General features: G+C 45.3%; 1 protein-coding gene across 1 annotated transcript in view; it reads left to right on the top strand.

Moving 5' to 3' along the window:
- The window catches only part of NOX1 (NADPH oxidase 1), a 48,783-nt gene extending 39,235 nt beyond the window's left edge, over window positions 1-9,548 (top strand). The window contains exons 13-14 of the mRNA XM_083160711.1: window positions 377-501; window positions 9,287-9,548. Coding sequence (XP_083016837.1) covers window positions 377-501; window positions 9,287-9,413 — 252 coding nt within the window. The 3' untranslated portion in view covers window positions 9,414-9,548. The remainder of the gene's footprint in view (window positions 1-376; window positions 502-9,286) is intronic.
- Window positions 9,549-17,360: the final 7,812 nt, after the last annotated feature.

Raw genomic sequence — 17,360 nt, 5'->3', positions numbered from 1 at the left:
TCTAAAAACAAAAATGAGAGAAGTTCATTTTAAACCAATAGAAATAATGCATGATGTCGAGCAGAGGTTATCTTATTCACATGCAGAACACTGACTGTACAGTAAAGAACACAAATTGTTGACAGTTACCTCCACTCAAACTATAGATGCTGCACTCTAAACAGGCAACACATTCCCTAATCCAATCTTCCACCAGCTCCCCACCACCCCAGACGCTACCAGCTCTTCCCTGGAAAGCAGCTTTTCCTTGTGTTTGCCACTTTTTTAAATTTAATATACGCTTTATTCAGCTGTTGCAGTCCTGTGTTACTATTTTTGCAAAATTGTTTCTCTATTACCTTGGGTGGGGAGTAATCTACTGTACGTATTTTCCCAGGCTGGACATGCCATTATTAACTTTGATGTAGCGATTGATGCAGTCACAGGATTGAAGCAGAAGACCAGTTTTGGACGACCAGTCTGGGAGAATGAGTTTTCACGGGTAGCAGATGCACATCCCAGGTTTGTCTGGTGAAGTAGCATTGAATACATAAGTTATGACATAGTCACTTCCCTGTAAAGGAGATAAGCAGCCACATGTTTTCATTTATAACTTCTGATTTAGACAGTAATAAGCTGATTTCTTGTTTTGCTTATTCATATTTGACAGCTTATTTGTCACCATATATTCACTTTAATGATTATGGGGCAGATGTATTAATCCTGGTGAAGTGATATAGTGGCCAGTGATAAAGGCCCTTATTCACGTTGGTGCGGTGAAACGCGCGTACGGATCCCTGCACCGTGCGTATTCCCGTGTGCCACAGGGACTGTAAGTCCGCCCACAGTTTGTCCGTGCACGGACAGTCACAGACACCGTCAATGGGGAGTGGCGTGCACGGACGGATCTCCCATTTCCACGCCGACATCTTGCGTATAGGTGCGCGTACGCTACACTGCTTGTACATATAGGCATTTTTCAATTGAAAACTCAGCGTGTCACCGTTCGTGTGCGGAAGCGTACGTCCGTGCACGGTGGTATATCACTCGCACATATGGGCCTGCTAACATACATCTCAACTTTAATGTTGTCAATTATTCTATTAGGCTAATTTGAGTTTTACTAATTTGTTCCAATTACCTACATTGTCTCCCTTCCAAAACTACCTGCTGAAACTGCAAAGCATTCCTCTCTGAATGCATCTTTGTACTGTTGTAATGTGACATATTAATCAATATCTATGTGTCTCCTCTTTATTTTTAATTAAAAAATTACTATTAATGTGGCTGTTTGGATGTTTTGGCACTTAATAGCCTTCAGCAGTGGCAAGTGCAGACAGGTGTACATGTTTATTTCAATTAGCGCAAATTAGCACAATCAGCCATCCGCACGAACGCGGTAGTTGTAAGAGTGGTCATGAGCACTCTTTGGCGTCCGCCAGTTTTGGGTTGAAAATGTACGGTGCGTTTGCGGATGTGGCACCGTGCATTTTGTGTGTACGCCCCCGTGTCCACCCACGTGTCCGCCCATTTTCCTTCATTATTCATAAATACGCCCACAATGTCCGTGCGCTCGCGGCCAATGACCGTGTGGTTGCGTACAGTAAATTTCACACGGAAAGCTACGTCCAAACACGGATTACAATCAACACGCATGCGCTTTGAGAACTATACGCACGCGCAGTAGTTAAAAAAAAAAACAACGTACGTGCACGGTCCGTACGCGTGAACGTGAATAAGGGCCAAAGTGCCAGCTAGTCAGCTCTGAACTTTCAAGTTACGGGCTGGATTTAAAAAAATGACAGTTAGGGGCACTTGTCTGGTACTTTATCAATGGAGACCTTATCACTTCACCAGGCTTAATAAATCTGCCCCTATGGGGTTTACATACTAAGATAGAAGTTATATTTAAAATGGGATGTAGCTATTGTCAACCAATCAGATTCTGTTATCATCTAAAAGGTTCTAAATAAAGAAGTATATTCTGATGGGTTGCCCATAGCAACATCCCATTTAAAATATATGTTTGTTTACTAAGATGGGAGTTCTTTGTGTTTCTTTTAGAAAAATAAAAAACTTCTTTCAGTTTTCCATATAAGAAAATGTAACATTCTCCTTATAAGCATACAGTAGTATATATTCACAACAAACACCAAATAATGTTCCAAGGATGTTGGAACCAAAAAAGAATCACCTCACATCCACGTACAGGTTTCTTTCAACTTTATGGAGTCATCAGTACGTGGAAAAGAAGCCCATAGAGTGATACTCACCTAAACACCCTAAAGAAGGACACAGTAGTGTCAGAAACACATTGGTGTTTTACAGTTGCTACTATTGGAGGATGGTCCTGGCATGTCCATTGATGCCAATTCCATCTGGCTGGATGCCCCATCAGCATTCTCATTCAGATGAGAGGGTTGTGTTGGACTATCCAGATGTTGATACCTGCTGGTGACCTCCTTAAACTTTTATGTTACATGCATTTTATAGATATTGAATATACTCACCGATAATTTATTTTCTTTTCTTCTTAGAGACCATGGCAGCCTTCACATTGAGATTTCATCCCTTCTCCTTGTAATTAGACAGGTTACTTTTTTCCCAGGGGCCTCCTCTTCTGGTATAAATCCCTGCTCCTCCCTTTCCCTGGTGTCTTTTCGAGTGTCTCCTTCCAGCTTCCTGGGAAAAAAGAACACAAGGGAGGGCAAATAATGACTGCCATGGTCTCTAAGAAGAAAAGGAATTATCGGTGAGTACAATCCTATGTTTTCTTCTATGATACCATGGCAGCCTTCACATTGGGAAATACCAAAGCAATAATAAAAGGGAGGGACACAATTCATGTTCTGTAAGATTTAATTATCAAAAACACTGTAAAACCTAACCCCCAAACTGGGGTATGCATACATCTAACTTCTAAATGCTTCGAGAAGGTATGTATTGAGGACCAAGTGGCAGCGTCACACAAATCTTTGACCGATGACTTCGCCTTCAAAGCCCATGATGTTGCAGTAGCCCTAGTGGAGTGTGCCTTTATGATTGCCGGAACTTCTTTGCCTTCCAATTTGTACACAAATGTTATAACTTCTCGTATCCCTCTTGCAATGGTTTGTTTGGTAGGAGTCAGCCCTTTTCTAGCTCCTTCTGGGATCACGAACAAGCTTCTTGACTTCCTAATGTCTTCCATCTTTTGTAGATAAATGGTAATACTTCTTACCACATCTAACTTGAGTAATTATTCCTCTTCCTCATTCTTGGGATTAGGATAAAATGTTAGTAAAGAAATCTCTTCATTGAGATGGAACTCAGAGATGACTTTGGGAATTAAATGCGGATTGGTTCTTAAAACTATTCTTCCTGGCAATATCTTCAAGTAAGGCTCCTCCACCCAAAAAGCCTGTAACTCACTCACTCGTCTTTCGGTTGTTATGGCAACCAAAAATACCGTCTTCCAGGTTAAATAATTCAGTGAAGTTTCAGATAATGTTTCAAAGGGGGGTTTCATTATAGCTGTCAAGACTAAATTCAGATCCCATGAAGCCACTAACGATCTAATTGGAGGTCTCATTCTTTTGATTGCATTACAGAATCTGATTATGAGTAGTTCTTCTGCCAGTTTTCTTTCTAACAGAACGCTTAATGCTGAAATTTGCACCTTCATTGTAGAATTGGCCAGACCATCAGTAAACCCCTTGCAAAGAAATTGTAACACATCTGCAGCTGGTGCTTTATGAATTGATTGTAATGATCCTCTCCAATTAATAAATGTACGCCATAATCTGTGAGAAATTACCGATGATACTTTCTTTCCTGCTTGTAGTAAAATTTAAACTACTTGATCCGACAGACCTTTCTGTTTCAGGGAGTTCCTCTCAATCTCCATGCCGTCAAAGCTAAGGTAGCTGGATCTGGGTGTAATACTTGTTCTTGCATTAATAGATTCGGTATCACCGGTAAGGTCCAAGGCCCTTGTACTGCCAACCTCTGAACTGTTGTAAACCAGGCTCTTCGTGGCCAAAAGGGAAGAATTATTATCACTTCTACCTGATCTTCTATTATCTTCTTCAATACCTTGTAAATTGTAAACAGAGGAAAAACATACCCTAGTCAACATGTCCACTGAACCGAAAAGGCATCTGCGGCTGAAGTCTGGGGAAGATAATATCTGGAGAAGAATATCTTCACCTTTCTGTTAAATTGTGTTGCCATAAGGTATATATCTGGAACCCCGAACCAGCTGGTCAATTCCCTGAAGACTTCTCCATTCAGTTCCCATTCACCTGGAAGAATTTGATTGCGACTGAGAAAATCTGCTAGAAAGTTTTGTTTTCCTGGCATGAATATAGCTGTTAAGGAATTCAGGTTTTCTTCTGCCCATGCAAGTATTTTTGAGATTACCATCATGAGTGACTTGCTCTTCGTACACCCCTGATGATTTATATATGCCACAACAGAAGTATTGTTGGAAAAGATTCTCAAATGTCATCTTTGACTCTTTGGGAAAACACTTTGATTGCTCTCCAAACTGCTTCGGTTTCTCGACAGTTCGACGAGTTCAGACTCTCCTGCCTTGTCTACAGACCTTGTACTGTTTCTCCTTCGCAATGAGCCCCCCAACCTGACTGACTTGCGTCGGTTTTAATGACTAAGAATCGAGGTGACTGTAGCGATGTTACCCTGTTCCTCAATGTTGGCTTGATCCACCAGGAAAAAGACCTCTTTGTCTTGCCTGAAAGATATACCTTTCCTGTTTTCACCATCTTTATTTTCAGGTATGGAAGAATTGTCCATTGCAAGTCTTTCATATTCCACTGGGCCCATGGAACTATCCCAATTGTGGAGGACATCATTCCCAGGAGGCTCACCCAATCTCTTAAGGTGACCACTTTTCTCTTTGTCAATGAGATGGCTAGGTCTCTTATCTTCATGCATCTTTTCTCTGATAGATTCTATGAAGTTCAATATCTCCCTATCAAATTTATTCTTTGAGTGGGATGTAACTGGCTCTTTTGTAGGTTCACCAGTCAACCGTGAGACTGTAAGAATTTGAGCACAATCTGTAGATGACCCATCAATATTTGTCTGGACAAAGCCGCTATGAGGATGTCGTCTAGGTAAGGCCACAAAATAATGCCCTTCTTCCTGAGATTTGCTATTAATCTTATCAAGACTTTTGTAAACACTCTCAGGGTTGAAGCTAGACCAAAGGGTAGGCATGTGAATTGGTAGTGTTTTTCTTTCACGGAAAACCTGAGAAATCTTCGATGTCGTGGGTGAATTGAAACATGATAATAAGCGTCCTTTAAATCTAGAGACACCATAAAGTCTCCTCTTCTTATTCCTGCTGTAATTGTTTTCATAGTTTCCATGTGAAACTTCTTTACTTCCAGGAATTGATTCAAACGCCTCAGATCTATAATCGGTCTGAATCCTCCCGTGCTTTTTTTCCACCAGGAAGAGATTGGAATAAAAACCTTTCATTCTTTGACTTAATGGGATTGGTTCTACTGCCTTGGTAAGTAGTAGATTGACTAGAATCTTTTTCAATTCTTTGCTTTCTTGTGTAGATTTTGTCTTTCTTGATTCCATAAAATAGTCTCTGATGGGTACTTGTATGAACTCCAGCAGATAACCTTCGGAAACTATCTTCTGCACCCATGTGTCCTGAATTGAATTGTCCCATACGCTGGAAAACTGTAATAGGCATGTTCCCACTGCGGGGAATGGCTGGACGTCATTGTCTACCACTTCTTCTGAAGTTCTGCCAAAAGGACTGATGTAATGAGGCAAATGTACCTCTTTGATTATATGGTCTACCCGGCCCATATGATTTGGCTTCTTTGAATGTTTGTCTGGAAGTTGCAGGATACTGAAAATGAGTCTTCTTATCCTGAGGTAGCTTAAGGGATTTGCCTCCAGTAAGCCTGTGAATTAGTGCATCTAATTTAGTCCCAAATAAAAAGGTACCTTCAAATGGTAATGACACTAACCAGTTCTTTGAATTGGAATCAGCAGACCAGGCTCTAAGCCACAGAGCCCTTCTTGTAGCCACTCCCGCTGACATAGCTCTAGCTGCAAATGATGTGACATCTAAAGAAGCTTCACATAAAAATTCAACCGATTTCTGAATGACTTCCAAACTCTTAAATATATACTGTCTAGAAATCTTCTCCTCAATATTAGTGTGGAGTGTAGGGCACCACATTCTTACTGCTCTAGATACAGATGCCATGGATACTCCTGCTTTTAAGGATACTGCTGTGGAGAAATGTAATTTCCTTAAAGAGTTCTCCATTCTCTGATCCATTGGCTCTTTAAATGAGGCACCGTCCTCCAATGGTAGTGTTGTGCAAGATGTAATCTCCACTACTGCTGCGTCTACATTTGGTAGACCACACCATTTAATAAACTCAAGGTGGATTACTTTACATGTATTACGCGTCCCCTCGCGGGGCTCGCTGAGCTCGCCATGCTTCTAGCTCGGTGGCTCGCTGCGCTCGCCACACTTTATAAAATCAACTCCACGCCGACGTAGATAGTGGGGGTATGAAAAGATCGAGAGGACCTGTAATCGCATCTGCTCACCACACTTCGGGGTGACGTGGATAGTGAGGGTGTGCATGGGTGCATTTAAAGTGAAATACCATCACATCTCATGGTAAGGGTGCTTATACAATGAAAAATCGCATCGCATCGTATCGCATTGCACAGAAATATTGTATGCAATGCGATTTCACTACGCAGAATAGCCCACTAAGCAAATAGCTTAGTGGGCGCCCTGCTAATACACAAGTACCGTTTCTTTTAAACAGTCTTCTTCCTAGCTCCAGAAGGCACACTATGGAATAAGAAGAAAGCCTGTAACTATACTGAAATAATAATAGTCTATCCTCCTAACAAAAGCACATACAAGGCTCACCTCACAGAGGCACTATCCTCTCTAGGGGGGAAGGCAGATCCATCTTGCAATAACCTGCATGAACATAGAACCCATAAGGTATGCTCATACAATGCGCAGCCTATACGTGATTATGTAAGGAACCAAAGTCCATCCTTAACCAAGGAACCAAGGAACCGTACGCTGTCACAGATCCTTCAGGTCACTGCTCCGTATGCCACCATTTGGCTTTTTAAATATCAGCAGAGCGCACCTGGGAAGCCCTCAGACGCTGGAATGCGCCTCCTGCATTGTGGAGGCTGTAGTCTCTACCGCCCGGAAGCGGAAAACACGCTATACCTTCTGGATGCAGAGTCCAGACTAAGATAACAGCTGCCCCGGACGGAAGTGCTCGACCCCGCTGCCGGCCCTATGCATCCTGGTCAATGTAGTCCCTTACACATGCTTCCTGCTCACAGAAGATACCGTGTCCCTGGAGCCGCCAGACCACCGAAGCACGAGACCAGGTACATAAAATATATGGAGACTTATAGATCACAGGCTCCCATACTGGATCACATGACAGTACTCTACAAGACCCACACTTCCATGTTGCTTCAATCCCCAAAGTGACCACCTGTATCTAAGAAGTGAGCCCAAACTAAAAGATACCTCTCCTGCCTCTAACTAAACAAGGAGACAGGAATAAAAGACACCAGGGAATGTGAGGAGCAGGGATTTATACCGGAAGGGGAGGTCCCTGGGAAAAAAAAGAAACCTGTCTAATTACAAGGAGAAGGGATGAAATCCCGATGTGAAGGCTGCCATGGGATCGTAGAAGAAATTTTTTTTCTGAGCACTGGATATCTGGTTGTATTCCTACTAAGGAAACTTACCTGAGTGAAACCTTAAAGGGGATCACATGGAAAAAGAAACCATATGATGCATATAGGAAGCATCACTTTAGGTAAGTGTCTCTCTAAGGGTTTCATTTCCACAAACTGATGTCTCCATAAAGTTATGTGAGGTGTCTTTTTGGTTCCAACCTCAAGTGTCATCTAGAGTTATGACCAAACACTAATAAAGGATTTATTTTCTCTGTTATAAAAGTGAAAGATTGTCGTGAGGTCTTCTTAATCCGATGAATGTGACAGTGCTTATTTTGGAACACTTTGTGTTTGTTGTGAGGATTTTAAGGCAGTGGTACCCCTGAATGTTTTATAGCTACAGTCACTGAGGCTCAGGTGTTTTAAAACCTAATTGCCATAGTGGTCAGTTGTACTGACTTATACATTGTATCAAGAGAGAACGCTTATTTCAATGTAAGCTTATAACAAACTGAATCTAAATACACAAGCAAAAAAACAGGGGCGTCACTTACCCCAATAACACCTGGTGCAGCTCTGAATGATCTCTGTATGTTCCTGTGGTACTTGGAGGACAATCTGGGACTTATCGGGAGATGCTTACTGCTCCCAGTGAATGTGTTATCTGCAGTGGCGGCTCCTTAACAGTGACAGGAGCAAAAATTTTGGTGACACCCCTTAGAAATTGACACCCTTTGCATCCTTGTAGTGTAGGCATTCCCAACCATGGTCCTCAAGGCACACCAACAGTGCAGGTTTTAGTGATATCCAGGCTTCAGCACAGATGGTTTAATCAGAATCACTCAAGTACTAATTAAGTTACCTGTGGTCAAGCCTGGATATCACTGAAACCTGCACTGTTAGTGTGCCTTGAGGACCATGGTTGGGAATGCCTGTTGTAGTGACACCACTGCAATAAACATAGCACCAAAGAAGGGTTCTGGGGCACCAAAGACAAAACTGGCTGCTGCAGGCAGAGACAAGGCATAAGGAGGAGAAGCCTCCTATACAAGGAAAGCCAGTAAGACTAAAACTGTGGTCCTGACAAAACTGCTTTATAGCAGCCTGCACTTTGGAGAAAATGCCTTAGATCTTTGGTGCTCAGACTCCTGAGCTCACTCACAGTTCCAGTGTCCCCCATTCATTGTTAGACTGGGCCATGGAGGACCCATTGAAGAATGCCATGATAGGAACCATGTTTAGGGGTGTGTTCAGTCTTCAGAGGATGTGTACCCATCTGTCACAGAGGTTTGGCTAATGATTAAAGCATATCTAGTATGGTAAAAAAAATTATAGTAATTTCTGCTAGTGCATGCATGCACTATAATGTACCAGATTGATAACAGCAATGCGCTGTAGAAAATACGCCATTGTCATTGTAACATATGTGTAATGTGTAATTCAAGTGAACCTGATCCCTAAAGGAAGAGGTACAGTAGAGGCCCACCGGGGTTTTCCCCTATTTCCATGTGGATCAGTGCAACCCTGCTCCCATGAATGACAGAGAAAACCGTTTACCATCTTACACACATTTGAATTGTGCTTTTTTTCTATTTTACAGGTCTACTGTGGGAGTTTTTCTTTGTGGTCCACAAGCATTGGGTAAGAACCTACAACAATGCTGCCATCAGTACTCTAGCTTGGATCCCAGAAAAGTGCAGTTCTACTTCAATAAGGAGAATTTCTGAGATGGAGAAGACTTTGACAGATAACATACTGTTAAACTTTGGAGATCTGTATGAGATACTACAATCTTTTTTTGTAAAATAATTTGCAGAAAGATCTTTTGTTTCTGTTGAGCAATAATGGACTGATAAACCTTACTATTTATATGATGAGTGTTCCCTGTTGCAACACTACCAGAAGCCTTAGAAATACAAAGAACTGGTTTATTTGACTCTAGGTCATACTGAGTGACAGCAGTTTTAGTAACCGACCAAAGCCATAAACATGATTCAGCTGGGATGCCCATGCAGGACACTATGTTTAGTGAAAAGTGCTATAAAGTCTCATTCAACACTGTAATGGTCAAATAGAAAATAATCTTAAATCTCTTATATATTTGGCCAGATCTGTCAATCTGTGACTGTGTGTATAACGCTGAGCGGAGTCCACTCTATAACTCCGCCCAGCATTATACAGATCTGGCCTAATATACTGGTCAGCTCAGGAGACAGGACACACAGAACCCCCGCAGCAGCTTCCCCCTGGAGAGGCCCTTTCCCCAGCTGAGCTTCACCCTGTTGAGGAGCTGGGTGCACTGTAGTGAAGAAACAAACAAATAAACTACATTTCCCTGCTAAATATTTTGGACTGTATGAATGTGTGCATGTGTGTGAAAGTAAATGTTCATGTGTATAGGTAGGTGTGTGTGATTTTGTATTTTAACCTACCCAACTCTAACACAGCCTAACCCTAACCTCACCTAACCTTAACCAAACTGAGATTTGGTTAAGACCCCCCCCCCCCCCCCCCAGCCAAAAAACAGCTCCCACACACTGACACTCATCACAGCCGCCAGTGCTGAGACGGCTAGCTTATGAAATATTTTATGTTGCAGCTTGCCCCATCATCTGCCACCTGCCCGGCCATGACCTGCCTGCCCATTACCTGCCTCCCACTCAACCGTCACAATGTCATTGAGATGCTGCCCTACCATCATCTGCCGCCCACCCTACAATAGCCCTGCCATCACCTGCCAACCGGCTGGCCGTTGCCCTGCAGCCCGCCCATCACTTGCCACCCGCCTGCCCATGGCCCTGCCTCCCTGCAGCAGTGATGGGGGAACAGAGAGGTGCAGTGGTGATGGGGAGACGGAGAGGTGTAGGGGGGATGGATAGGTTCACTGGAGGATGGAGAGATGCAGGGGTTAGTACAGAGAGGTGCAGCAGTGACGAGAACGGAGAGGTGTAGCGTTGACAGGGCGGTGTAGGTGGGATGGACAAAGTGACAGTGAGACGGAGAGGGTGATAGGGGAATGGAGAGGTGCAGTGGTTACAGAGAGGTGTAGTAGTTACCGGGGACGGAGGGGTGTAGCGGTGACGCGGGTGGAGAGGTGCAGCGGTGTTAAGGAGACTGATACATGCAGTAGTGACAGAGGGATGCAGAAGTGACGGGGAGACTGAGAGGTGCAGGGGTAGGGACACAGAGATGCAAGGGTGGGGATGTAGAGGTGCAGTGGTTACGAGACGAGGGGGAGAGGTGATGGAGGATGGACAAGTGTACGGGGGCAGAGAGGTGCAGCGGTTACGGAGGAGATCTGTAGAGGTTATGGGGAAATGGTCAGGTGTAGGGGTGATGGAGAGACGGAGAGGTGCAGCGACGATGAATGGACAGAGAGGATGACGGGGACGGAAAGTTGGAGGAGGTGGGGACGGAAAGATGCCGATATATGTGTTTGTGTGTGTAATATATATTTATATATATTTACTTGTATTATGATTTTTACTTTTAACCCTTATGGTTCCCCAGTCTTAAGTACCTCGGGACCTCCAGAGCCTTAATCTGTCTCTGCCCCCCCCCCCCACACACACACACACACACACACACACACACGCACACACCAGCGCAGTGGGGACAGCAGCAACTTAAACACCCAACCCCTCCCGGGTACAGAAATAGCGGCTGCAGGGCTTAATAACCCCCTGCAGCACCTGTATTATTTGAACCCCTCCCCACACAGCCTAACACCCCCCCCCCCCCCGCCATCCCCCTCTGCAACGGAGGCAGCGGTAGTGGCTGCAGGGCATAAACAGCTGCTGGACACAAACACTCCTCCTGCCTGCCAACAACACACAGCAGTGGCCACTACTAGCAGCAGCGCCACCACACCACTGCAATTATGGTGCCACCCCCTCCCCCAATGCTACAGTGCCCCACCGCCAACAGCAGCATGGACCCTCCCCCAAGTGCACAGCGATAGAAGGGGGAGGCATGTAAATTCTGCTCCTGTTTTTTCTGTCCTAGCTGTTCCCTTATGCGTTAAGGAGCGGGGTGGTCAACACATAAGGTAAGTATAGTATGTCTAATGTATGTATGTGGAATGCACCCCCGCACCTGACCCTCACCCAACCACGGCACACCAACCTCTCCCCCATCCACAGTACACCCAAACCCAGTCCCTCACCCATGCCAATCCCGCACCCACCCCTCCAAACCCGGGCCACCCCGGCCCAACCCCCCTCCCAACTGCAGCACCCCTGCCCCTTCCCCACCCACATGCGGCAACCCTGCACCCACCCATCCCCCACCCACATTGCATACGCACCCATTCTTCCCCCACCCACAACATCCCCACACCCACAGCACCCCCGCAACTACCCCTCACTCAACTGGTGCACCCGCACACCTAACCAGCTCATGCCACCCACACATGCCACCCCCGCACCTGCAACTCCACCACCCACTGTATCCCCGAACCCGCCATTCCCCTACCCACACCATGAATCACCTAGTATTTTGCTGAGCCAAAAATAAACAATCATACTCATTTCTTCAAGAAAAATGCACAAAGAATTCCTACGTAGTCTAACAAAACCCCACATAAAGTAGCTTTCCGTTAGTCCCACACATGTCTGGTCTAATTGCGCACACAGAACTACCTTATTACATCAGTGCTATGTTGATTTGACACTGGAGAAGTGTTGTTCTAACACACCCCTATGACAAGCTGTTGATCCCAGAGATGTATATCTGTACTGCCATTGATGCTCGTACTGATAACCCTTTGTATTACAGTATGTGCATTATCTTTAATGTCTGTAAAGCACCTTGAGTCCTGTTGGAGAAAGTGCGCTATATAAATAAAACTTACTTATTTTGATACATTTCGGTGTTAATATAGCTTTCATCCCTGTGATAGGCAGAAAGTCAGAATGTCACAGTGCAAAGATTAAGTACATTTTCATATAGGTAGAGGCTAAATCTCCTTCAGTTTTGATTACAGGATATGATGTTCAGTGAGGGCGGAAGTTGTTAGATGCCCTCACAACGTTTTTTATTTTATCTGTAATTCACTTAGGTGTAGGTAATTTTGTTTTATTTTAGCTGCATTGTACCCTCGCAGGCTCGCTACGCTCACATGCCTCGGACACGGTGGCTCACTTCGCTCGCCACAGATTTCTATTCCCCCTCCAGGTATACGTGGACCCAGGGCATGATGGGAAAATTGTCAAAACTGAAGGGGATCTAGAGACTACCTTTTCATATATGACCCTCTATATTGGGAAACAAGGACTGGCTCCAAGTGACTTAAATTTATTATAAGTACAACAAATTATATCTTATTTATTACTTTGAACACAAATGGAATTTAAAGAAAAGACACATAGGCCATGAAAAAAAAATACTAAGCAAAGAAAGAAAAAAACAGCATGGAATAAGAACATAAGAATGTTGACAGTCATTATATATATATATGGATGCGATATCGACATGATAGAATGTCAACCTAATGTCCCAATAGCTGCAGCTGCTCTATAAACTGGGTTGCAGCGGTAACTGGACCAGCACTTCTGGCATAGTAGCAGTGTGTTCTCCCAGTATACCTACAATAGACAATAGAATGCACAATAATTGCACCCTAAAAGTAACCAAATGTGAAAAAAAAGTTCATATGTAATAAAAAAGAATTTTGAATATCACCACATATGTTCTTTGGCGTGTACCACAATTTTATTTAGTTACATTTCAAAATAGACAACCAAGCGATCAGATCTTTGGAGACAATCTCCAATATCAGATGACAACAGATGACAATGGCCCTTATTCAGATCTGATCGCAGTAAAAATTTCTTCTCAAAATGGTCAAAACCATGGCCCTTATTCTGGTTCGTGCGGTACGGCCCGCGTGCGGCCGTACCGCCGATGTTTTCCGTCTGCACATGCGCAGAGGTCAATCTGCGCATGTGCAGGCGAATTCGCCGCACATAACGTTAGTACGCCGCAAAGGGGGCGTATAGGGGCGTGAGGGGCTTCATGCCCTCATTTCCCTATGTATACGCCCCGCGTTTCATGGGCGTTCCCATGCAAACGCGGGGCGTACGCATGGTAATGAGGCCATGACGCAACTCATGGGGGCGGAAAGCTGACGTCGCCGGATGTCAGCTTTCAGCCCCCATACAAGCTACCACACGGACGATTGTCCGTGTGGTCTCAGCTTGCGGGAGCTGCCGCGGCGTGCGGACCTGCCTTCGATGGTCGACGACCATCGAATGCAGGGGGCAGCTCCCACCATGGTGGAGGCGTACGCCTCCACCATTTTCATGCGGATCGGCAGCCGTCCGTGTACGGACGGCCGTGCCGATCCGTCTTGTAGGCGGGGATTCGTCTGGTGCGGTCGGAGCCGCATATGCGGCTCGACCGCACCAACCAGAATAAGGGCCCATGTGCACTGCTGTTGGGGCAGATGTAACATGTATAGAGTAATATGTATGTGTGTTATCATAACTTCTGTTTGTACAGGAACGAGAGAGTGTGCATCCTTTTCTCTCCAGCGCTGGTGACTTATTCAGAAGTTCTGTTGTTACCAGCGCTGGAGAGAAAAGGACGCTCTCTCGGTCCTGTCCAAACAGTCTCTGGGTTTATTCAAAGTGATATTAAAATTATAGGGTGCTAAAACAGAGGTGGTCTTCAGTGAAAACAGGTGCGTTAACAAATAACATTAAAAGAAACATCTTTATTGCCTAAAATATGTGAGAGCTAGCATCCCACATCTGCTGAGCTCCTTAGTTTAGCCTTCTTTGTCTGTGTGAGTGAAGGTCATGGGACCTGTACTCCCGGTCTTATCCGAGCTTTCCAAACTACAGTAAGAAGCTTATTAGTTTCCAAATAATCAACTTGTGTTCTGAATACATTCTGTTAATGATGCATCCAGGGCCAGTGCAAACCCTGTCTGCACCCCAGGCAACCCCCCCCCCCCCTCCCCACCTCTGCTCCCCCTCTCCCTTCTAGGGGGAGGGGGATTTCAGCGGGCACTACACACGATCTGGAGTGGGGGGGTGCGGACAATACTGCGGCACACGGGGGATGTCGGGCGCTTGATTCCCGCTGACCAGCGTGGGGGGGGGGTTGTGGTGCAGGCGATACCGCGGGGGGTGCCCACACCACCCATATGGTGGCTGCGTTGATTCACGGGCGGTATCTGGGCGGGGGGGGGAATGCTCACTAACTCACCTGCTCCCTGCTTTCTATGGTACCTCTCTCTGGTACCTCTCCTCGGCGGCTCAGTACCGCCCTCCAGTGGCCGGCGCCCTAGGCAAATGCCTAGAGCTGCCTAATGGTGGCGCCGGCCCTGGATGCATTTCTTAAAGGAACATGTATGTCTACACAAAGTGGAGTCTTTCATAGGCAACTTTAAGATAAGATCTATCACCCTCATATTGGTGTATGGGAGACGTGGAAAGGAGATGCTACTATAACCAGGTGCTTCTTCACCTGTTTCAGTTTTACCTGGGAGATTTGTATTATGCTCTATATGTTGTCTTTTTATTGTAAGTGCAATTGTATTATTAAATGTCCTTGTTTTAAGATGTTATTTGTACTCTCCTTTCTACGTCTCCCATACATCAATATATTGGTTGTCATGTGATATGGGGGATTGTCTCCATAGATCTGATCGCTTAGTTGTCCATCTTGGAATTTCATTCAGCAATGCCAAATAACATATATAGATATTACTATATAGTGATATTCCAAAAATTCTTTTTACTTTTTATTCCACATTTGATTACTTTAAGAGTGCTATTATTGTGCATTCTATTTTCTATTGTTGGTTGAGTACTCCATGAATGTTTAATCTGTCGGCACAGTTTAGCTGCACTTGGGTTTTAGTGCACTCCAAAATGTGTCTTCGTTTATTCTCCCAGCATACCTAATCGTCAGCATTTTGAGAATATAGACATTTCACATAGGGACATTTTAAATATTGACATTCTACTCTAGTAGCGACAATAAAAATATTGACATGGTCACTATCAACTACGTGATTGGATCTCTTTCATACAAATTTTTTAATAATATAATGTACAAAAAATATTTGACAGAGGCTTGTCATGTAAAGGTTACATCTTATTCACATAATACAACTTTACCTTTTCAAGGCTTGAAAATACATCATTAGGGAGAGTGCTAGGGTGTTCGGTGCCCTCCTGCACACTATAAATTTGTGCCCTCTAAAACTTTACAAAGGGACAGCGCACACCAAAAGAAAGACATGTGATCTCACAAAGAAGGGGCATGGCCACACAATAGTACTCCCATTCCAAATTACACCACACAGTAGCACCACAGAACCAGTGCCGTAACTAGCCGCAGGGCCGGCGAGAGGGGGGGGGGGAGTACTAATTACCCGGACCCGGGCTTGCTGGAGGGGCCCGGTAGGGGCCCTGGTCTGACCCCCTTCCCCCTCAATCCCTCCGGGTAGCAGCAGCAGCAGCACACACCCAGGGCCGGCGCCACCACTAGGCAGCTTTAGGCATTTGCCTAGGATGCCGGCCACTGGAAGGCGGCAGTTCGAACCAGGTGTCCCCCCCCCCCCAGGATGGAGGTGAGCGGAGGTGCTCCCCCCTGGTTATATGCAGCAGGGGGGGTCTGTGCGGTCAGAGGGGTCACTGCGGCGCTATCCGGCGGGGTGGGGGGCTATATGCAGCAGGGGGGTCCGCGTGGTCTGAGGGGAACCTGCAGCGCCGCCACCGCTAATAGCAACTTACAGAGCCCTGACGGGTGCTGCCGTCCAGCCAGAAGAGAGGGAGCCGCCCACTGTACCACCCAGCCAGAGTGAAGTGCTGCCACCCATCATCATCCGCCGGGCCGCGAAGCGGGAAGCGCTTCTATGTTTGAAAACACTGGCCGCATGCTGATTGGCTGAGATTCAGCTAATCAGCATTCGGCCAGTGTTTTCGAAATCAGAAGCACTTCCCGCGCCGCCGCCCGGCGGATGATGATGGGTGGCAGCACTTCACTCCGGCTGGGCGGTACAGTGGGCGGCTCCATCTCTTCTGGCCGGATGGCAGCACCTGACGGTGTGCTTCTGCGAAGGGGGGGGGGGTGGGCGACAATAACACTCGCCCCTTGACTTTAGAGTGTTTTTTCAAACTCCTAAACATTTTGGGGGCGTGTCATTATCGCGGGAGGTGGCCACACCTCCCATGATTAGGCCACACACCCAAAATTTTCCTGGAGCCATGACTAGCCATTTTGGTACCCTGTTCCAGAAAGGGAATTGGTGACCACCCCACCACCACAGTCAAGCGTGGCTTCATGGAGAAGGGGCAAGGCCATATAAAAGTACTAATAACATTGAAATCCCCATAACACATTATACCACACACAGTAATGCCCATCATTTATTATGCCACACATCATAATGCTCCACGAAATGCCCCTAGTACACTTGCATATGCCTACAGTTACCAACAGTAGTAGCGCTGCTTATTCATAGCGGCTGTTGACATTAGTAGCGCTGCGTATATATACATATATATATATATATATATATATATATATATACAAACACAGGGGTCCAGCACTCACTGCAACAAACGAACTCACCTTAACATTCAAATAATCAATTAAATAAATAATGGGGTTTTAGTTCATGAATTGATCAATGCATTTAAGCTTGCAGCCCATCGTCA

Source organism: Crinia signifera, chromosome 9 (assembly GCF_055691185.1).
Source record: "Crinia signifera chromosome 9, ASM5569118v1, whole genome shotgun sequence".
Lineage (NCBI taxonomy): Eukaryota > Metazoa > Chordata > Amphibia > Anura > Myobatrachidae > Crinia > Crinia signifera.
Note: the sequence above shows the minus strand (reverse complement) of the source record. Positions and strands in the feature narration are given on the sequence as shown.